This window comes from Rhopilema esculentum, chromosome 13 (genome assembly GCF_057945365.1).
Source record: "Rhopilema esculentum isolate cy_ngs chromosome 13, ASM5794536v1, whole genome shotgun sequence".
NCBI lineage: Eukaryota > Metazoa > Cnidaria > Scyphozoa > Rhizostomeae > Rhizostomatidae > Rhopilema > Rhopilema esculentum.
Window position 1 is genome coordinate 4505033 of NC_142827.1, and position 23591 is coordinate 4528623.

The 23591-nt window shown below is 33.3% G+C and overlaps 1 protein-coding gene across 8 annotated transcripts in view; it reads right to left on the bottom strand.

Moving 5' to 3' along the window:
• LOC135691733 (uncharacterized) overlaps positions 1–23591 on the bottom strand; it is a 109128-nt gene that overhangs the window by 72434 nt on the left and 13103 nt on the right. For 2 of the 8 annotated variants that reach the window (XM_089112066.1, XM_089112060.1), the window contains exons 2-4: positions 22433–22724; positions 20468–20512; positions 19468–19809 (exon numbers count right to left, since the gene is read on the bottom strand). In XM_089112066.1, the coding sequence (XP_088968192.1) occupies positions 19728–19809; positions 20468–20512; positions 22433–22548 (243 nt within the window). In that variant the 5' untranslated portion in view covers positions 22549–22724 and the 3' untranslated portion in view covers positions 19468–19727. The other 6 variants (XM_089112062.1, XM_089112059.1, XM_089112061.1 and 3 more) reach the window with 6 other exon arrangements.

A 23591-nucleotide genomic window follows, 5' to 3' on the forward strand; every position in this document is an offset into this window, starting at 1 on the left:
TTAAAGTCGAAACAACCTAAAAAGCTTTAAAGTACGTCCTCAAGACCATTTGTCAAGTTTCCAATGAATTTGAGGCCCGTAACTCTCAAAAAAGAACCTTGTCATCTTTCAAAAAATCCATGACCCCGGGTATGCAAAAAATCTCAAAAAATGAGAAAAATATTGAAAAAATTTTTTATAGTCGAAACAACCTAAAAAGCTTCAATATACGTCCGCAACACCATTTGTGGAGTTTCTGATGAATTCGAGGCCCGTAACTCTTAAAAAAGAACTTAGTCATTTTTCAAAAAATCCATGACCCCGGGTATGCAAAAAATCTCAAAAAATGAGAAAAATATAGAAACATTTTTTTATAGTCGAAACAACCTAAAAAGCTTTAAAGTACGTCCGCAAGACCATTTGTCAAGTTTCCAATGAATTTGAGGCTCGTTACTCTCAAAAAAGAACCTTGTCATTTTTCAAAAAATTCATGACCCCGGGTATGCAAAAAAACTCAAAAAATGCGAAAAATATAGAAAAATTTTTTTAAAGTCGAAACAATCAAAAAAGCTTTAAAGTACGTCCGCAAGACCATTTGTCAAGTTTCCGATGAATTTGAGGCCCGTAACTCTCAAAAAAGAACCTTGTCATTTTTCAAAAAATCCATGACCCCGGGTATGCGAAAAAACTCAAAAAATGAGAAAAATATAGAAAAAATTTTTTATAGTCGAAACAACCTAAAAAGTTTGAAAATACATCCGCAACACCATTTGTGGAGTTTCTGATGAATTTGAGGCCCGTAACTCTTAAAAAAGAACCTTGTCATTTTTCAAAAAATCCATGACCCCGGGTATGCAAAAAAACTCTAAAAATGAGAAAAAAAAAGAAAATTTTTTTTATAGTCGAAGCAACCTAAAAATCTTGAAAAATCGTCCGCAACACCATTTGTCAAGTTTCCGATGAATTTGAGGCCCATAACTCTCAAGAAAGAACCTTGTCATTTTTCAAAGAATCCATGACCCCGGGTATGCAAAAAAACTCAAAAAATGCGAAAAATATAGAAAAATTTTTTTAAAGTCGAAACAACCGAAAAAGCTTTAAAGTACGTCCGCAAGACCATTTGTCAAGTTTCCGATGAATTTGAGGCCCGTAACTCTCAAAAATGAACCTTGTCATTTTTCAAAAAATCCATGACCCCGGGTATGCGAAAAATCTCAAAAAATGAGAAAAATATAGAAAAAATTTTTTATAGTCGAAACAACCTAAAAAGTTTGAAAATACATCCGCAACACCATTTGTGGAGTTTCTGATGAATTTGAGGCCCGTAACTCTTAAAAAAGAACCTTGTCATTTTTCAAAAAATCCATGACCCCGGGTATGCAAAAAAACTCTAAAAATGAGAAAAAAAAAGAAAATTTTTTTTATAGTCGAAGCAACCTAAAAATCTTGAAAATTCGTCCGCAACACCATTTGTCAAGTTTCCGATGAATTTGAGGCCCATAACTCTCAAGAAAGAACCTTGTCATTTTTCAAAGAATCCATGACCCCGGGTATGCAAAAAAACTCAAAAAATGCGAAAAATATAGAAAAATTTTTTTAAAGTCGAAACAACCAGAAAAGCTTTAAAGTACGTCCGCAAGACCATTTGCCAAGTTTCCGATGAATTTGAGGCCCGTAACTCCCAAAAAAGAACCTTGTCATTTTTCAAAAAATCCATGACCCCGGGTATGCAAAAAATCTCAAAAAATGAGAAAAATATAGAAAAAATTTTTATAGTCGAATCAACCTAAAAAGCTTTAAAGTACGTCCGCAAGACCATTTGTCAAGTTTCCGATGAATTTGAGGCCCGTATCTCTCAAAAAAGAACCTTGTCATTTTTCGAAAAATCCATGACCCCGGGTATGCAAAAAAACTCAAAAAATGAGAAAAATATAGAAAAATTTTTCATAGTTGAAACTTCCTTAAAAAGTTTGAAAATACATCCGCAACACCATTTGTCAAGTTTCCGATGAATTCGAGGCCCGTAACTCTCAAAAAAGAACCTTGTCATTTTCAAAAAATCCATGACCCCGGGTATGCAAAAAATCTCAAAAAATGAGAAAAATATAGAAAATTTTTTTTATAGTCAAAACAACTGAAAAAGCTTGAAAATACGTCTGCAACACGCTTTCTGGAGTTTCCGATGAATTTCGGGCCTGTAACTCTAAAAAAAGAACCTTGTCATTTTTCAAAAAATCCATGACCCCGGGTATGCAAAAAAACTCAAAAAATGCGAAAAATATAGAAAAATTTTTTTAAAGTCGAAACAACCGAAAAAGCTTTAAAGTACGTCCGCAAGACCATTTGTCAAGTTTCCGATGAATTTGAGGCCCGTAACTCCCAAAAAAGAACCTTGTCATTTTTCAAAAAATCCATGACCCCAGGTATGCAAAAAAACTCTAAAAATGAGAAAAATATAGAAAATTTTTTTTATAGTCGAAACAACCTAAAAATCTTGAAAATTCGTCCGCAACACCATTTGTCAAGTTTCCGATGAATTTGAGGCCCATAACTCTCAAAAAAGAACCTTGTCATTTTTCAAAAAAACCATGACCCCGGGTATGCAAAAAATCTCAAAAAATGAGAAAAATATAGAAAAATTTTTTATAGTCGTAACAACCTAAAAAGCTTTAAAGTATGTCCGCAAGACCATTTGTCAAGTTTCCAATGAATTTGAGGCCCGTAACTCTCAAAAAAGAACCTTGTCATCTTTCAAAAAATCCATGACCCCGGATAAGCAAAAAATCTCAAAAAATGAGAAAAATATAGAAAACATTTTTTATAGTCGAAACAACCTAAAAAGCTTCAATATACGTCCGCAACACCATTTGTGGAGTTTTTGATGAATTCGAGGCCCGCAACTCTTAAAAAAGAACTTAGTCATTTTTCAAAAAATCCATGACCCTGGGTATGCAAAAAATCTAAAAAAATGAGAAAAATATAGAGAAAATTTTTTATAGTCGAAACAACCTAAAAAGCTTTAAAGTACGTCCGCAAGACCATTTGTCAAGTTTCCAATGAATTTGAGTCCCGTAACTCTCAAAAAAGAACCTTGTCATTTTTCAAAAAATTCATGACCCCGGATATGCAAAAAAACTCAAAAAATGAGAAATTTAAACAAAAATTTTTTTTGGCTTGAAACAACCTAAAATGCTTTAAAGTACGTCTGCAAGACCATTTGTCAAGTTTCCGATGAATTTGAGGCCCGTAACTCTCAAAAAAGAACCTTGTCATTTTTAAAAAAATCCATGACCCCGGGTATGCAAAAGAACTCAAAAAATGAGAAAAATAACGAAAAATTTTTTTATAGTCGAAACAACCGAAAAAGCTTTAAAGTACGTCCCCAACACCATTTGTCAAGTTTCCGATGAATTCGAGGCCCGTAACTCTTAAAAAAGAACTTAGTCATTTTTCAAAAAATTCATGAGCCCGGATATGCAAAAAAACTAAAAATTTAGAAATTTATACAAAAATTTTTTTGGCTCGAAACAACCTTAAAAGCTTTAAAGTAGGTCTGCAACACCATTTTTAAAGTACGTCTGCAAGACCATTTGTCAAGTTTCCGATGAATTTGAGGCCCGTAACTCTCAAAAAAAAACCTTGTCATTTTTCAAAAAATCCATGACCCCGGGTATGCAAAAAAACTCAAAAAATGAGAAAAATATAGAAAAATTTTTTTATAGTCGAAACAACCGAAAAAGCTTTAAAGTACGTCTGCAAGACCATTTGTCAAGTTTCCGATGAATTTGAGGCCCGTAACTCTCAAAAAAGAACCTTGTCATTTTTCAAAAAATCCATGACCCCGGGTATGCAAAAAAACTCAAAAAATGAGAAAAATATAGAAAAATTTTTTTATAGTCGAAACAACCTAAAAAGCTTGAAATACATCCGCAACACCATTTGTGGAGTTTCTGATGAATTTGAGGCCCGTAACTCTCAAAAAAGAACCTTGTCATTTTTCAAAAAATCCATGACCCCGGGTATGCAAAAAATCTCAAAAAATGAGAAAAATATAGAAACAAATTTTTATAGTCGAATCAACCTAAAAAGCTTTAAAGTACGTCCGCAAGACCATTTGTCAAGTTTCCGATGAATTTGAGGCCCGTATCTCTCAAAAAAGAACCTTGTCATTTTTTGAAAAATCCATGACCCCGGGTATGCAAAAAAACTCAAAAAATGAGAAAAATATAGAAAAATTTTTCATAGTTGAAACTTCCTTAAAAACTTTGAAAATACATCCCCAACACCATTTGTCAAGTTTCCGATGAATTCGAGGCCCGTAACTCTCAAAAAAGAACCTTGTCATTTTTCAAAAAATCCATGACCCCGGGTATGCAAAAAATCTCAAAAAATGAGAAAAATATAGTAAATTTTTTTTATAGTCAAAACAACCGAAAAAGCTTGAAAATACGTCTGCAACACCATTTTTGGAGTTTCCGATGAATTTCGGGCCTGTAACTCTAAAAAAAGAACTTCGTCATTTCTCAAAAAATCCATGACCCCGGATATGCAAAAAAAACTCAAAAATGAAAAATTTAAAAAAAAATTTTTTTGAATGGACACAACCTAAAAAGCTTGAAAATACGTCCGCAACACCATTTGTCAAGTTTCCGATGAATTTGAGGCCCGTAACTCTCAAAAAAGAACCTTGTCATTTTTCAAAAAATCCATGACCCCGGGTATGCAAAAAATCTCAAAAAATGAGAAAAATATAGAAAAAATTTTTTATAGTCGAAACAACCTAAAAAGCTTTAAAGTACGTCCGCAAGACCGTTTGTCAAGTTTCCAATGAATTTGAGAACCGTAACTCTCAAAAAAGAACCTTGTCATCTTTCAAAAAATCCATGACCTCGGGTATGGAAAAAATCTCAAAAAATGAGAAAAATATAGAAAAAATTTTTTATAGTCGAAACAACCTAAAAAGCTTCAATATACGTCCGCAACACCATTTGTGGAGTTTCTGATGAATTCGAGGCCCGTAACTCTTAAAAAAGAACTTAGTCATTTTTCAAAAAATCCATGACCCCGGGTATGCAAAAAATCTCAAAAAATGAGAAAAATATAGAAAAAAGTTTTTATAGTCGAAACAACCTAAAAAGCTTTAAAGTACGTCCGCAAGACCATTTGTCAAGTTTCCAATCAATTTGAGGCTCGTTACTCTCAAAAAAGAACCTTGTCATTTTTCAAAAAATCCATGACCCCGGGTATGCAAAAAAACTCAAAAAATGCGAAAAATATAGAAAAATTTTTTTAAAGTCGAAACAACCGAAAAAGCTTTAAAGTACGTCCGCAAGACCATTTGTCAAGTTTCCGATGAATTTGAGGCCCGTAACTCCCAAAAAAGAACCTTGTCATTTTTCAAAAAATCCATGACCCCGGGTATGCAAAAAATCTCAAAAAATGAGAAAAATATAGAAAAAAATTTTTATAGTCGAATCAACCTAAAAAGCTTTAAAGTACGTCCGCAAGACCATTTGTCAAGTTTCCGATGAATTTGAGGCCCGTATCTCTCAAAAAAGAACCTTGTCATTTTTCGAAAAATCCATGACCCCGGGTATGCAAAAAAACTCAAAAAATGAGAAAAATATAGAAAAATTTTTCATAGTTGAAACTTCCTTAAAAAGTTTGAAAATACATCCGCAACACCATTTGTCAAGTTTCCGATGAATTCAAGGCCCGTAACTCTCAAAAAAGAACCTTGTCATTTTTCAAAAAATCCATGACCCCGGGTATGCAAAAAATCTCAAAAAATGAGAAAAATATAGAAAATTTTTTTTATAGTCAAAACAACCGAAAAAGCTTGAAAATACGTCTGCAACACCATTTCTGGAGTTTCCGATGAATTTCGGGCCTGTAACTCTAAAAAAAGAACCTTGTCATTTTTCAAAAAATCCATGACCCCGGGTATGCAAAAAAACTCAAAAAATGCGAAAAATATAGAAAAATTTTTTTAAAGTCGAAGCAACCGAAAAAGCTTTAAAGTACGTCCGCAAGACCATTTGTCAAGTTTCCGATGAATTTGAGGCCCGTAACTCCCAAAAAAGAGCCTTGTCATTTTTCAAAAAATCCATGACCCCGGGTATGCAAAAAATCTCAAAAAATGAGAAAAATATAGAAAAAAATTTTTATAGTCGAATCAACCTAAAAAGCTTTAAAGTACGTCCGCAAGACCATTTGTCAAGTTTCCGATGAATTTGAGGCCCGTATCTCTCAAAAAAGAACCTTGTCATTTTTCGAAAAATCCATGACCCCGGGTATGCAAAAAAACTCAAAAAATGCGAAAAATATAGAAAAATTTTTTTAAAGTCGAAACAACCGAAAAAGCTTTAAAGTACGTCCGCAAGACCATTTGTCAAGTTTCCGATGAATTTGAGGCCCGTAACTCCCAAAAAAGAACCTTGTCATTTTTCAAAAAATCCATGACCCCGGGTATGCAAAAAATCTCAAAAAATGAGAAAAATATAGAAAAAAATTTTTATAGTCGAATCAACCTAAAAAGCTTTAAAGTACGTCCGCAAGACCATTTGTCAAGTTTCCGATGAATTTGAGGCCCGTATCTCTCAAAAAAGAACCTTGTCATTTTTCGAAAAATCCATGACCCCGGGTATGCAAAAAAACTCAAAAAATGAGAAAAATATAGAAAAATTTTTCATAGTTGAAACTTCCTTAAAAAGTTTGAAAATACATCCGCAACACCATTTGTCAAGTTTCCGATGAATTCAAGGCCCGTAACTCTCAAAAAAGAACCTTGTCATTTTTCAAAAAATCCATGACCCCGGGTATGCAAAAAATCTCAAAAAATGAGAAAAATATAGAAAATTTTTTTTATAGTCAAAACAACCGAAAAAGCTTGAAAATACGTCTGCAACACCATTTCTGGAGTTTCCGATGAATTTCGGGCCTGTAACTCTAAAAAAAGAACCTTGTCATTTTTCAAAAAATCCATGACCCCGGGTATGCAAAAAAACTCAAAAAATGCGAAAAATATAGAAAAATTTTTTTAAACTCGAAGCAACCGAAAAAGCTTTAAAGTACGTCCGCAAGACCATTTGTCAAGTTTCCGATGAATTTGAGGCCCGTAACTCCCAAAAAAGAGCCTTGTCATTTTTCAAAAAATCCATGACCCCGGGTATGCAAAAAATCTCAAAAAATGAGAAAAATATAGAAAAAAATTTTTATAGTCGAATCAACCTAAAAAGCTTTAAAGTACGTCCGCAAGACCATTTGTCAAGTTTCCGATGAATTTGAGGCCCGTATCTCTCAAAAAAGAACCTTGTCATTTTTCGAAAAATCCATGACCCCGGGTATGCAAAAAAACTCAAAAAATGAGAAAAATATAGAAATATTTTTCATAGTTGAAACTTCCTTAAAAAGTTTGAAAATACATCCGCAACACCATTTGTCAAGTTTCCGATGAATCCGAGGCCCGTAACTCTCAAAAAAGAACCATGTCATTTTTCAAAAAATCCATGACCCCGGGTATGCAAAAAATCTCAAAAAATGAGAAAAATATAGAAAATTTTTTTTATAGTCAAAACAACCGAAAAAGCTTGAAAATACGTCTGCAACACCATTTTTGGAGTTTCCGATGAATTTCGGGCCTGTAACTCTAAAAAAAGAACCTGATCATTTTTCAAAAAATCCATGACCCCGGGTATGCAAAAAATCTCAAAAAATGAGAAAAATATAGAAAAAAATTTTTTATAATCGAAACAACCTAAAAAGCTTCAATATACGTCCGCAACACCATTTGTCAAGTTTCCGATGAATTTGAGGCCCATAACTCTCAAAAAAGAACCTTGTCATTTTTCAAAAAATCCATGACCCCGGGTATGCAAAAAATCTCAAAAAATGAGAAAAATATAGAAAAAATTTTTTATAGTCGAAACAACCTAAAAAGCTTTAAAGTACGTCCGCAAGACCATTTGTCAAGTTTCCAATGAATTTGAGGCCCGTAACTCTCAAAAAAGAACCTTGTCATCTTTCAAAAAATCTATGACCCCGGGTATGCAAAAAATCTCAAAAAATGAGAAAAATATTGAAAAAATTTTTTATAGTCGAAACAACCTAAAAAGCTTCAATATACGTCCGCAACACCATTTGTGGAGTTTCTGATGAATTCGAGGCCCGTAACTCTTAAAAAAGAACTTAGTCATTTTTCAAAAAATCCATGACCCCGGGTATGCAAAAAATCTCAAAAAATGAGAAAAATATAGAAAAAATTTTTATAGTCGAATCAACCTAAAAAGCTTTAAAGTACGTCCGCAAGACCATTTGTCAAGTTTCCGATGAATTTGAGGCCCGTATCTCTCAAAAAAGAACCTTGTCATTTTTCAAAAAATCCATGACCCCGGGTATGCAAAAAAACTCAAAAAATGAGAAAAATATAGAAAAATTTTTCATAGTTGAAACTTCCTTAAAAAGTTTGAAAATACATCCGCAACACCATTTGTCAAGTTTCCGATGAATTCGAGGCCCGTAACTCTCAAAAAAGAACCTTGTCATTTTTCAAAAAATCCATGACCCCGGCTATGCAAAAAATCTCAAAAAATGAGAAAAATATAGAAAAAAATTTTTTATAATCGAAACAACCTAAAAAGCTTCAATATACGTCCGCAACACCATTTGTCAAGTTTCCGATGAATTTGAGGCCCATAACTCTCAAAAAAGAACCTTGTCATTTTTCAAAAAATCCATGACCCCGGGTATGCAAAAAATCTCAAAAAATGAGAAAAATATAGAAAAAATTTTTTATAGTCGAAACAACCTAAAAAGCTTTAAAGTACGTCCGCAAGACCATTTGTCAAGTTTCCAATGAATTTGAGGCCCGTAACTCTCAAAAAAGAACCTTGTCATCTTTCAAAAAATCCATGACCCCGGGTATGCAAAAAATCTCAAAAAATGAGAAAAATATTGAAAAAAATTTTTATAGTCGAAACAACCTAAAAAGCTTCAATATACGTCCGCAACACCATTTGTGGAGTTTCTGATGAATTCGAGGCCCGTAACTCTTAAAAAAGAACTTAGTCATTTTTCAAAAAATCCATGACCCCGGGTATGCAAAAAATCTCAAAAAATGAGAAAAATATAGAAAAAATTTTTATAGTCGAATCAACCTAAAAAGCTTTAAAGTACGTCCGCAAGACCATTTGTCAAGTTTCCGATGAATTTGAGGCCCGTATCTCTCAAAAAAGAACCTTGTCATTTTTCGAAAAATCCATGACCCCGGGTATGCAAAAAAACTCAAAAAATGAGAAAAATATAGAAAAATTTTTCATAGTTGAAACTTCCTTAAAAAGTTTGAAAATACATCCGCAACACCATTTGTCAAGTTTCCGATGAATTCGAGGCCCGTAACTCTCAAAAAAGAACCTTGTCATTTCTCAAAAAATCCATGACCCCGGATATGCAAAAAAAACTCAAAAATGAAAAATTTAAAAAAAAATTTTTTTGAATGGACACAACCTAAAAAGCTTTAAAGTACGTCCACAAGACCATTTGTCAAGTTTCCGATTAATTTAAGGCCCGTAACTCTCAAAAAAGAACCTTGTCATTTTTTAAAAAATCCATGACCCCGGGTATGCAAAAAAACTCAAAAAATGAGAAAAATAAAGAAAATTTTTTTTATAGTCGAAACAACCGAAAAAGCTTTAAAGTACGTCCGCAAGACCATTTGTCAAGTTTCCAATGAATTTGAGGCCCGTAACTCTCAAAAAAGAACCTTGTCATCTTTCAAAAAATCCATGACCCCGGGTATGGAAAAAATCTCAAAAAATGAGAAAAATATTGAAAAAATTTTTTATAGTCGAAACAACCTAAAAAGCTTTAAAGTACGTCCGCAAGACCATTTGTCAAGTTTCCAATGAATTTGAGGCCCGTAACTCTCAAAAAAGAACCTTGTCATCTTTCAAAAAATCCATGACCCCGGGTATGCAAAAAATCTCAAAAAATGAGAAAAATATTGAAAAAATTTTTTATAGTCGAAACAACCTAAAAAGCTTCAATATACGTCCGCAACACCATTTGTGGAGTTTCTGATGAATTCGAGGCCCGTAACTCTTAAAAAAGAACTTAGTCATTTTTCAAAAAATCCATGACCCCGGGTATGCAAAAAATCTCAAAAAATGAGAAAAATATAGAAAAAATTTTTATAGTCGAATCAACCTAAAAAGCTTTAAAGTACGTCCGCAAGACCATTTGTCAAGTTTCCGATGAATTTGAGGCCCGTATCTCTCAAAAAAGAACCTTGTCATTTTTCGAAAAATCCATGACCCCGGGTATGCAAAAAAACTCAAAAAATGAGAAAAATATAGAAAAATTTTTCATAGTTGAAACTTCCTTAAAAAGTTTGAAAATACATCCGCAACACCATTTGTCAAGTTTCCGATGAATTCGAGGCCCGTAACTCTCAAAAAAGAACCTTGTCATTTCTCAAAAAATCCATGACCCCGGATAGGCAAAAAAAACTCAAAAATGAAAAATTTAAAAAAAAATTTTTTTGAATGGACACAACCTAAAAAGCTTTAAAGTACGTCCACAAGACCATTTGTCAAGTTTCCGATGAATTTAAGGCCCGTAACTCTCAAAAAAGAACCTTGTCATTTTTTAAAAAATCCATGACCCCGGGTATGCAAAAAAACTCAAAAAATGAGAAAAATATAGAAAATTTTTTTTATAGTCGAAACAACCGAAAAAGCTTTAAAGTACGTCCGCAAGACCATTTGTCAAGTTTCCAATGAATTTGAGGCCCGTAACTCTCAAAAAAGAACCTTGTCATCTTTCAAAAAATCCATGACCCCGGGTATGGAAAAAATCTCAAAAAATGAGAAAAATATTGAAAAAATTATTTATAGTCGAAACAACCTAAAAAGCTTCAATATACGTCCGCAACACCATTTGTGGAGTTTCTGATGAATTCGAGGCCCGTAACTCTTAAAAAAGAACTTAGTCATTTTTCAAAAAATTCATGACCCCGGGTATGCAAAAAAACTCAAAAAATGCGAAAAATATAGAAAAATTTTTTTAAAGTCGAAACAACCGAAAAAGCTTTAAAGTACGTCCGCAAGACCATTTGTCAAGTTTCCGATGAATTTGAGGCCCGTAACTGTCAAAAAAGAACCTTGTCATTTTTCAAAAAATCCATGACCCCGGGTATGCAAAAAAACTCAAAAAATGACAAAAATATAGAAAAATTTTTTTATAGTCGAAACAACCTAAAAAGTTTGAAAATACATCCGCAACACCATTTGTGGAGTTTCTGATGAATTTGAGGCCCGTAACTCTTAAAAAAGAACCTTGTCATTTTTCAAAAAATCCATGACCCCGGGTATGCAAAAAAACTCAAAAAATGAGAAAAATATATAAATTTTTTTTCAACTCGAAACAACCTAGAAAGCTTGAAAATACGTCCGCAACGCCATTTGTGGAGTTTCTGATGAATTTGAGGCCGGTAACTCTTAAAAAACAACTTAGTCATTTTTCAAAGAATGCATGACCCCGGATATGCAAAAAAACTCAAAAAATGTGAACAATGTAGAAAAATTTTTTTATAGTCGAAACAACCTAAAAAGTTTGAAAATACATCCGCAACACCATTTGTCTAATTTCCGATGAATTTGAAGCCCGTAACATTTAAAAGAGAACTTGGTCCTTTTTCAAAAAATCCATGAACCCGGGTATGCAAAAAAACTCAAAAAATGAGAAAAATAAAGAAAAATTTTTTTATAGTCGAAACAACCGAAAAAGCTTTAAAGTACGTCCGCAAGACCATTTGTCAAGTTTCCGATGAATTTGAGGCCCGTAACTCTCAAAAAAGAACCTTGTCATTTTTCAAAAAATCCATGACCCCGGGTATGCAAAAAAACTCAAAAAATGAGAAAAATATAGAAAAATTTTTTTTATAGTCGAAACAACCTAAAAAGCTTCAATATACGTCCGCAACACCATTTGTGGAGTTTCTGATGAATTTGAGGCCTGTAACTCTTAAAAAAGAACGTAGTCAATTTTCAAAAAATCCATGACCCCGGATATACAAAAAAACTCAAAAAATGAGAAAAATATAGAAAAATTTTTTGATAGTCAAAACAAACGAAAAAGCTTGAAAATACGTCTGCAACACCATTTGTGGAGTTTCCGATGAATTTGAGGCCCGTAACTCTCAAAAAAGAACCTTGTCATTTTTAAAAAAATCCATGACCCCTGATATGCAAAAAAACTCAAAAAATGAGAAAAATATATAAAATTTTTTTATAGTCGAAACAACCGAAAAAGCTTGAAAATACGTCTGCAACACCATTTGTGGAGTTTCCGATGAATTTCGGGCCTGTAACTCTAAAAAAAGAACTTGGTCATTTTTCAAAAAATCCATGACCCCGGGTATGCAAAAAAACTCAAAAAATGAGAAAAATATAGAACAATTTTTTTTATAGTCGAAACAACCTAAAAAGCTTCAATATACGTCCGCAACACCATTTGTGGAGTTTCTGATGAATTTGAGGCCTGTAACTCTTAAAAAAGAACGTAGTCAATTTTCAAAAAATCCATGACCCCGGATATGCAAAAAAACTCAAAAAATGAGAAAAATATAGAAAAATTTTTTGATAGTCAAAACAAACGAAAAAGCTTGAAAATACGTCTGCAACACCATTTGTGGAGTTTCCGATGAATTTGAGGCCCGTAACTCTCAAAAAAGAACCTTGTCATTTTTAAAAAAATCCATGACCCCTGATATGCAAAAAAACTCAAAAAATGAGAAAAATATATAAAATTTTTTTTATAGTCGAAACAACCGAAAAAGCTTAAAAATACGTCTGCAACACCATTTGTGGAGTTTCCGACGAATTTCGGGCCTGTAACTCTAAAAAAAGAACTTGGTCATTTTTCAAAAAATCCATGACCCCGGGTATGCAAAAAAAGTCAAAAAATGAGAAAAATATAGAAAAATATTTTTATAGTCGAAACAACCTAAAAAGCTTCAATATACGTCTGCAACACCATTTGTGGATTTTCTGATGAATTTGAGGCCCGTAACTCTTAAAAAAGAACTTAGTCATTTTTCAAAAAATCCATGACCCCGGATATGCAAAAAAACCTCAAAATTTAGAAATTTATACAAAATATTTGTTTGGCTCGAAACAACCTAAAAAGCTTGAAAATACGTACGCAACACCATTTGTCAAGTTTCCGATGAATTTGAGGCCCGTAACTTCCAAAAAAGAGCCTAGTCATTTTTCAAAAAATCCATGACCCCGGGTATGCAAAAAAACTCAAAAAATGAGAAAAATATAGAAAATTTTTTTTATTGTCGAAACAACCTAAAAAGTTTGAAAATACATCCGCAACACCATTTGTCTAATTTCCGATGAATTTGAAACCCGTAACACTTAAAAGAGAACTTAGTCCTTTTTCAAAAACTCCATGAACCCGGATATGCAAAAAAACTCAAAAAATGAGAAAAATATATAAAATTTTTTTTATAGTCGAAACAACCGAAAAAGCTTGAAAATACGTCTGCAACACCATTTTTGGAGTTTCCGATGAATTTCGGGCCTGTAACTGTAAAAAAAGAACTTGGTCATTTCTAAAAAAATCCATGACCCCGGATATGCAAAAAAAACTCAAAAATGAAAAATTTAAACAAAAATTTTTTTTGGCTCGAAACAACCTAAAAGGCTTTAAAGTACGTCCTCAAGACCATTTGTCAAGTTTCCGATGAATTTGAGGCCCGTAACTGTCAAAAAAGAACCTTGTCATTTTTCAAAAAATCCATGACCCCGGGTATGCAAAAAAACTCAAAAAATGAGAAAAATATAGAAAAATTTTTTTATAGTCGAAACAACCTAAAAAGTTTGAAAATACATCCGCAACACCATTTGTGGAGTTTCTGATGAATTTGAGGCCCGTAACTCTTAAAAAAGAACCTTGTCATTTTTCAAAAAATCCATGACCCCGGGTATGCAAAAAAACTCAAAAAATGAGAAAAATATAGAAAAATTTTTTGATAGTCAAAACAAACGAAAAAGCTTGAAAATACGTCTGCAACACCATTTGTGGAGTTTCCGATGAATTTGAGGCCCGTAACTCTCAAAAAAGAACCTTGTCATTTTTAAAAAAATCCATGACCCCTGATATGCAAAAAAACTCAAAAAATGAGAAAAATATATAAAATTTTTTTATAGTCGAAACAACCGAAAAAGCTTGAAAATACGTCTGCAACACCATTTGTGGAGTTTCCGATGAATTTCGGGCCTGTAACTCTAAAAAAAGAACTTGGTCATTTTTCAAAAAATCCATGACCCCGGGTATGCAAAAAAACTCAAAAAATGAGAAAAATATAGAAAAATTTTTTTTATAGTCGAAACAACCTAAAAAGCTTCAATATACGTCCGCAACACCATTTGTGGAGTTTCTGATGAATTTGAGGCCTGTAACTCTTAAAAAAGAACGTAGTCAATTTTCAAAAAATCCATGACCCCGGATATGCAAAAAAACTCAAAAAATGAGAAAAATATAGAAAAATTTTTTGATAGTCAAAACAAACGAAAAAGCTTGAAAATACGTCTGCAACACCATTTGTGGAGTTTCCGATGAATTTGAGGCCCGTAACTCTCAAAAAAGAACCTTGTCATTTTTAAAAAAATCCATGACCCCTGATATGCAAAAAAACTCAAAAAATGAGAAAAATATATAAAATTTTTTTTATAGTCGAAACAACCGAAAAAGCTTGAAAATACGTCTGCAACACCATTTGTGGAGTTTCCGACGAATTTCGGGCCTGTAACTCTAAAAAAAGAACTTGGTCATTTTTCAAAAAATCCATGACCCCGGGTATGCAAAAAAACTCAAAAAATGAGAAAAATATAGAAAAATATTTTTATAGTCGAAACAACCTAAAAAGCTTCAATATACGTCTGCAACACCATTTGTGGATTTTCTGATGAATTTGAGGCCCGTAACTCTTAAAAAAGAACTTAGTCATTTTTCAAAAAATCCATGACCCCGGATATGCAAAAAAACCTCAAAATTTAGAAATTTATACAAAATATTTGTTTGGCTCGAAACAACCTAAAAAGCTTGAAAATACGTACGCAACACCATTTGTCAAGTTTCCGATGAATTTGAGGCCCGTAACTTCCAAAAAAGAGCCTAGTCATTTTTCAAAAAATCCATGACCCCGGGTATGCAAAAAAACTCAAAAAATTAGAAAAATATGGAAAATTTTTTCATAGTCGAAACAACCTAAAAAGCTTCAATATACGTCCGCAACACCATTTATGGAGTTTCTGATGAATTTGAGGCCCGTAACTATTAAAAAAGAACTTAGTCATTTTTCAAAAAGTCCATGACCCTGGATATGAAAAAAACTCAAAATTTAGAAATTTATACAAAATACTTTGTTGGCTCGAAACAACCTGAAAAGCTTGAAAATACGTCCGCAACACCATTTGTCAAGTTTCCGATGAATTTGAGGCCCGTAACTCTCAAAAAAGAACCTTGTCATTTTTCAAAAAATCCATGACCCAGGGTATGCAAAAGAACTCAAAAAATGAGAAAATTATAAAAAATTTTTTTTATAGTCGAAACAACCTAAAAAGCTTGAAAATACGTCCGCAACACCATTTGTGGAGTTTCTGATGAATTTGAGGCCCGTAACTCTCAAAAAAGAACTTAGTCATTTTTCAAAAAATCCATGACCCCGGGTATGCAAAAAAACTCAAAATTTAGAAATTTAAACAAAATATTTTTTTGGCTCGAAACACCCTAAAAAGCTTGAAAATACGTCCGCAACACCATTTGTCAAGTTTCCGATGAATTTGAGGCCTGTAACTTCCAAAAAGGAGCCTAGTCATTTTTTAAAAAATCCATGACCCCGGGTATGCAGAAAAACTCAAAAAATGAGAAAAATATAGAAAAATTTTTTTATAGTCGAAACAACCTAAAAAATTTGAAAATACGTCCGCAACACCATTTGTGGAGTTTCTGATTAATTTGAGGCCCGTAACTCTTAAAAAAGAACTTAGTCCTTTTTCAAAAAGTCAATGACCCCGGATACGCAAAAAAACTGAAAAAATGAGAAAAATATAGAAAATTTTTTTTATAGTCGAAACAACGTAAAAAATTCGAAGAAACGTCCGCAACACCATTTGTGGAGTTTCTGATGAACTTGAGGAAGGCAACTCTAAAAAAAGAACTTAGTCATTTTTCAAAAAATCCATGACCCCAGATATGCAAAAAAACTCAAAATTCAGAAATTTATACAAAATATTTTTTTGGCTCGAAACAACCTAAAAAGCTTGAAAATAGGTCCGCAAGACCATTTGTCAAGTTTCCGATTAATTTGAGGCCCGTAACTCTCAAAAAAAGAACTTAGTCATTTCTCAAAAAATCCATGACCCCGGGTATGGAAAAAATTTCAAAAAATCAGAAAATTATACAAAATTTTTTTTATATTCGAAACAACCTAAAAAGCTTTAAAGTACGTCGGCAACACCATTTGTCAAGTTTCCAATGAATTTCAGGCGCATAACTCTTAAAAGAGAACTTAGTCCTTTTTCAAAAAATCCATGACCCGGGATATCCAAAAAAACTCAAAAAATGAGAAAGATATATAAAAATTTTTTTATAGTCGAAACAACCGAAAAAGCTTGAAAGTACGTCCGCAACACCATTTGTGGAGTTTCCGATGAATTTCAAGCCCGTAACTCTCAAAAAAAGAACTTAGTCATTTCTCAAAAAATCCATGACCCCGGGTATGGAAAAAAGCTCAAAAAATCAGAAAATTATATAAAATTTTTTTTATATTCGAAACAACCTAAAAAGCTTTAAAGTACGTCGGCAACACCATTTGTCAAGTTTCCAATGAATTTGAGGCCCATAACTCTTAAAAGAGAACTTAGTCCTTTTTTCAAAAAATCCATGACCCCGGATATGCAAAAAAACTCAAAAAATGAGAAAAATATATAAAAATTTTTTTATAGTCGAAACAACCGAAAAAGCTTGAAAGTACGTCCGCAACACCATTTGTGGAGTTTCCGATGAATTTCAGGCCCGTAACTGTAAAAAAAGAACTTGGTCATTTCTCAAAAAATCCATGACCCCGAATATTGTTATACAACTTGTTTTGTCTGTCGTGCATCGTGTTTGTGGTTCGTTATTGTTAATGAGAATGTCTTTCGATGTTTGCGTCAGTAATTTTGTTTGTCATCGTGCCATCTCTTTTTAGTTGTTATTAGTTCATTTGCCGTTAATTTGTGTCATTAGGGTTTTGTGTGCGTCACTCATGTTGTTAAAAGCGTATGTTCGTTGAGTGCAAGTCCAGTCGAGTCGAAGTTGTCGTTGAAAGAAGTCGTTATGTTGTAATCGTTGGTTGCTGCTAATTTATACTTTCATTATTGAAGAATCTTGATTTAAAAAGCATTATTGCGAACTGGAGACTGGTTTTCGATCTTTATCTGCCCTGTAAAACTTAGTAGTTTTACATTGGTGACCACGACGTGACGAATTCGCAGAAAAAAATGGAAATGATTTCAACAGAACAATTCAGAGAAATTCTGTTGGATATTATAAAGACCGTTGTATCTCACATGGCCGAAAGGGTGAGGTTGGCAGAGGAGAATGGGAGAAATTTCTTCGTGAATCGAACTAATGTCTATCGTGCTGAAGATGGCCAGCCCATTTGCTATTGTTGTTTGCGCGTTGGTCACGTTGCCAAATATTGTAGGGACAGGAAATTTTCTTTAGCATCCCAGGAGAAGTGTGATCAAAATGAACCTGTGATTGTTGCCTCGGTAGCTGAAGAGCGACCTCGGGTTACCTTTATTGGCAACATCAAAAGAAATGAGCCACACTTTCAAGATCTTCAAACTCGAGTTAAGAAATTGGAGGAGATTGTCAATGAATTGGAGTCACATAAACTATCACGACCAATGGTGACGCGACTGCTTTCTTCAAAACCAATGGAAGTTGACGAGGGTTTATTAGCCACAACATATGAAAAAAATTTGATTGACACTAAAAGAAGAGAAGGACCTTTACGTGTACATAATGTTGTTATAGCCTCGGGTAGAGAACCGTATGGACGGAATAAACTTGGACAGGGACATTATTTCTTAGATGGTACTTGATTTACTCATTTCAGTAAAATTATTTGATTTGATTCTTCGTGCTGCCTTATAATACTTTTATGTTTCTTCCCCTTCGAGAGATCAAGCCAGGAGGCTTGTCTTTCAAAGGGGGGAGTAATGTTATACAACTTGTTTTGTCTGTCGTGCATCGTGTTTGTGGTTCGTTATTGTTAATGAGAATGTCTTTCGATGTTTGCGTCAGTAATTTTGTTTGTCATCGTGCCATCTCTTTTTAGTTGTTATTAGTTCATTTGCCGTTAATTTGTGTCATTAGGGTTTTGTGTGCGTCACTCATGTTGTTAAAAGCGTATGTTCGTTGAGTGCAAGTCCAGTCGAGTCGAAGTTGTCGTTGAAAGAAGTCGTTATGTTGTAATCGTTGGTTGCTGCTAATTTATACTTTCATTATTGAAGAATCTTGATTTAAAAAGCATTATTGCGAACTGGAGACTGGTTTTCGATCTTTATCTGCCCTGTAAAACTTAGTAGTTTTACAATATTCAAAAAAACTCAAAAAATGAGAAATTTATACCAAAATGTTTTTCCGCTCGAAACAACCTAAAAAGCTTTAAAGTACGTCGGCAACAACATTTGTCAAGTTTCCAATGAATTTGAGGCCCGTAAATCTTAAAAGAGAACTTAGTCCTTTTTCAAAAAATCCATGACCCCGGATATGCAAAAAAACTCAAAAAATGAGAAAAATATATACAATTTTTTTTATCGTCGAAACAACAGAAAAAGCTTAAAAATACGTCCGCAACACCATTTGTGGAGTTTCCGATGAATTTCAGGCCCGTAACTTTAAAAAAAACTTGGTCATTTCTCAAAAAATTCATGACCCCGGGTATGCAAAAAAACTCAAAAAATGAGAAAAATATAGAAAAATTTTTTAGAGTCGAAACAACCTAAAAAGCTTGAAAATACGTCTGCAACACCATTTGTGGAGTTTCTGATAAATTTGAGGCCCGTAACTCTTAAAAGAGAACTTAGTCCTTTTTCAAAAAATCCCTGACCCCGGGTATGCAAAAAAACTCAAAAAATCAAAAAATTATACAAAATTTTTTTTATAGTCGAAACAACCTAAAAAGCTTGAAAATACGTCCGCAACACCATTTGTGAAGTTTCCGATGAGTTTCAGGCCGGTAACTCTCAAAAAAAGAACCTAGTATTTTTTCAAAAAATCCATGACCCCCGGTATGCAAAAGAACTCTAAAAATGAGAAAAATATATACAATTTTTTTTATAGTTGAAACAACAGAAAAAGCTTAAAAATACATACGCAACACCATTTGTGGAGTTTCCGATGAATTTCAGGCCCGTAACTGTAAAAAAAGAACTTGGTCATTTCTCAAAAAATCCATGACCCCGAATATGCAAAAAAACTCAAAAAATGAGAAATTTATACCAAAATGTTTTTCAGCTCGAAACAACCTAAAAAGCTTTAAAGTACGTCGGCAACACCATTTGTCAAGTTTCAAATGAATTTGAGGCCCGTAAATCTTAAAAGAGAACTTAGTCCTTTTTCAAAAAATCCATGACCCCGGATATGAAAAAAAACTCAAAAAATGAGAAAAATATATACAATTTTTTTTATAGTCGAAACAACAGAAAAAGCTTAAAAATACGTCCGCAACACCATTTGTGGAGTTTCCGATGAATTTCAGGCCCGTAACTTTAAAAAAAAACTTGGTCATTTCTCAAAAAATTCATGACCCCGGGTATGCAAAAAAACTCAAAAAATGAGAAAAATATAGAAACATTTTTTATAGTCGAAACAACCTAAAAAGCTTGAAAATACGTCCGCAACACCATTTGTGAAGTTTCTGATGAATTTGAGGCTTGTAACTCTTAAAAGAGAACTTAGTCCTTTTTAAAAAAATCCATGATCCCGGGTATGCAAAAAAAATCAAAAAATGAGAAAATTATAAAAAACTTTTTTATAGTCGAAACAACCTAAAAAGCTTGAAAATACATACGCAACACTATTTGTGGAGTTTCCGATGAATTTCAGGCCCGTAACTCTCAAAAAAAGAACCTTGTCATTTTTCAAAAAATTCATGACCCCGGGTATGCAAAAAAACTCAAAAATGAGAAAAATATAGAAAAATTTTTTTATAGTCGAAACAACCTAAAAAGCTTCAAAATACGTCCGCAACACCATTTGTGAGGTTTCCGATGAATTTGAGGCCCGTAACTCTTAAAAGAGAACTTAGTCCTTTTTCAAAAAATCCATGACCCCGGATATGCAAAAAAACTCAAAAAATGAGAAAAATACTGTATATAAAATTTTTTTATTGTCGAAACAACAGAAAAAGCTTGAAAATACATACACAACACTATTTGTGAAGTTTCCGATGAATTTCTGGCCCGTAACTCTAAAAAAAGAACTTAGTCATTTCACAAAAAATCCATGACCCCGGATATGCAAAAAAACTCAAAATTAAGAAATTTATACAAAATATATTTTTGGTTCGAAACAACCTAAAAAGCTTGAAAATCCTGGATATTAAGCTTTAACACAATTGCCCATTTCTTGTATTTATCTGGAGTTCCCAGCATCAGAAAATGGAATTGAGATAAAAAAACAACAGGGATGCTGAAAACAACAAGGTAGAATAGAATATCTCAAGCATTTAAATTATTAAGAATTGTTTAAGGCAGATCAGATAGTGCCATGATGGAAACCATGCATTTTACAGCCAAGATGTCTTTTTGTATTGATGCGTCCTTCGTACAGGTTAAACATGTTAGAAGGTAAACATACAAGTACTTTTAACAGGCATGAAATATTAAGCTTGGTTTCCTTTTCAAGAATAGTCAGATCCGCTTATAGTCATTCAGCTTGTAGTCACTCTGCTTTAAGTCATACTACTGGTTACAGTCGCTTAAAAGGACAGACCCAAATATACAAAACTATTAAATTTGGTTCAGTTTACAGTTACACTGCCTTCTCAGTGACAAGATCTCAAGCAAAATTTTGTATAACTTTAACCAAATCTACTGTAATAAGATATTTTGTTCAGACTGAGATCAGGTAGATCCTTCTACTTTGAGATAACTAAAACAAGACTTTAATGACAATGCATGTACATGATACCATGGAAAATAATAGCAGAAACATAGAGGGAACATTCTCACCATATTCTGAGGATCTGATCAAAATTTTGAAACAAAATCTGATTATTTTGAAACAAAAGATTATCCAAAAAACCAGGTATCAACCCTTGAAGGCTCGCTGTCAACCAACAAAGAAGCCTTTATATCTTATAAGGGAAATCTTCTGTTTATCAACATTGCACCACTCACAATTATTCCATCAATCTTTTCCTTAGCATTTTGAACTTGTAAACTCATTCATGCATAGTGTGCTGAAGAAAGCACACTCCTTTGCGGTGCTCACATGCCCCTAAAACCCAGTACACCTTTAGCAAAAGTCCTCTTTTTCATGATGCATCTCCCAGAATAAATTTTAACAAATGACTATGCGCTCAGAAAAGACTATTTAACCATTCTCAGAGAAACATTGATTATTTATTTTTGGAAAATATTGGAGGATTTTCCAAATGGGAGTCATGCTAAAACTCAAATGACAGATCTTGGGGAAAAAAGAAATGGTGACCTTTGGTTAAGAGTGCACATCAATATGAATAACAAGAGGGTGTTGTATTGAATTGAGAGAATTTGACTTCCTGAACAGAAATTTGCATTTTCTTTGTCTCAAGTATTTTCAGTAGGCCATGTTCACACATCCAAAATGCAAACATTGCAATGAAACAGAAAGTTATCTACTGAATTGATGCAAATAAAAGACAAATAATAGAAAGATATACCTAAATATTTTAGAAAATAGAGCAAATGAAATCAAGCAGTATATAAACAGTTTGTTCTCTTGTTAATTCATTCTCTGCTTTCAAGAATTAAAAAAAGATGGTCAAACATTTTCAACTCTGAAAGAGTGGGGAGGCTTCAGCCTCCAGTGGCGCCGTGCCTAACCCTAGTGTCAAATATCTGAATAAATAACAAAGATAAGAAGATCCAATAAAACTTTTTATTGGATTCGGTTCATTAAAAATTGATTTGAAAAGAAGGCATTTGAAAACTTTGTAAGGTAAGAACGGGTCAAAATGTGATAAAAAGCATGAGTCTCCTTGCATGGGAACTCGCCCTCCTAGACCTAGAATTCCATTCTGGGCCGACCTTGTTGTTGAGGAATCGCAGTTTGCTAGAAATACATCATACATACAAATGCATAATTGGCTATATTGTTAAGGATACAAATGAGGTTTGCAACATACCGTAGCCATATTGCTGAGACTTTCTTGATGTACACGGGTGTGTTGATATAACGATACTGTGTTCGTTCTTGTCTTGCTTGCGTTCGTGCCATCACTTGCGAAACATTACCTTGCATTTCTAGTACAGCAGCATTCTAGGCGCCTCGACAGAGTTTAGTCTTAATTCTGTTGTACATAGACACATCTAAGATTGTACGTAGATGAATAACGAATGAAGGAATGGAACTGCAAGCCTATCCACTGGTCATGCCTCGTGCAATGCATTATAGTATATTCCCGCCGTATTCGCTTTCTGAAAAGTATAGAATCGAGGCTATAAGTGTTCCCCTACGGATGCGCTCCGTCTCTTTAGGCACAACGTTCAAAGATAATATTTAACATGAGAAACCTTCTAATTTTATTTGAAACAGACCCCATATTTTCACAGTAACTTTAATTATAGGATGCGGTATTAAGAATCGCAACAAAAGTTCTGGGGCAGGGTATCAAAAATAATGAAGTTTACAAACAAGAAATTATGTGTAAAAACAACTTCCTCTGCTTTGTGAGTTTTCTTAAAAAGATAATGCTATCGTTAAATTTTCTAGCATTAAATATCATTGGATTGAGCTGATTTTGGCATAATCATAATATATTTTTGGCAGAATTTTCATAGGACAGGGTATGCTTTTGGCGTATCTTTAGGTACCCTGGGTACCAGACTCACTATATAAAATAATAGAGAGTCTGGTCTAGTGCGCCCCATTTTCGTTCTGGTGAACTTACTTGAAAGAACTGAAGTCTATTTAACAGACTAGGCCTGTGAAACAAGACTGTCAGATAAATTATAAAGAAACTCAGTAGTCAGAGGAGTTTTGAGAAATCTTAAAGCAAATGTGTTTTATTTAGTTCTTTAAAGTCGACATTTTTAATACAGTGGTAATAGACTTTTCTGCCTCAAGATAACAATCAAATCAGGTTTAAAACGCCATTTGGCAGCAAAAAACATGTGCGAAGCATGAAATCAAAGTTAGCACAATGCAGTTATTAAATGTTAACCATTATTAAATGTTAATCATTATCAAATTGTTAATCATAGTCTTTTGTAATTTTCCTCATAAATTGTGCGTACTTTCAACGTCTACTTCCTAACTGTGAAGGCAGCGCGCTTGGACACCGC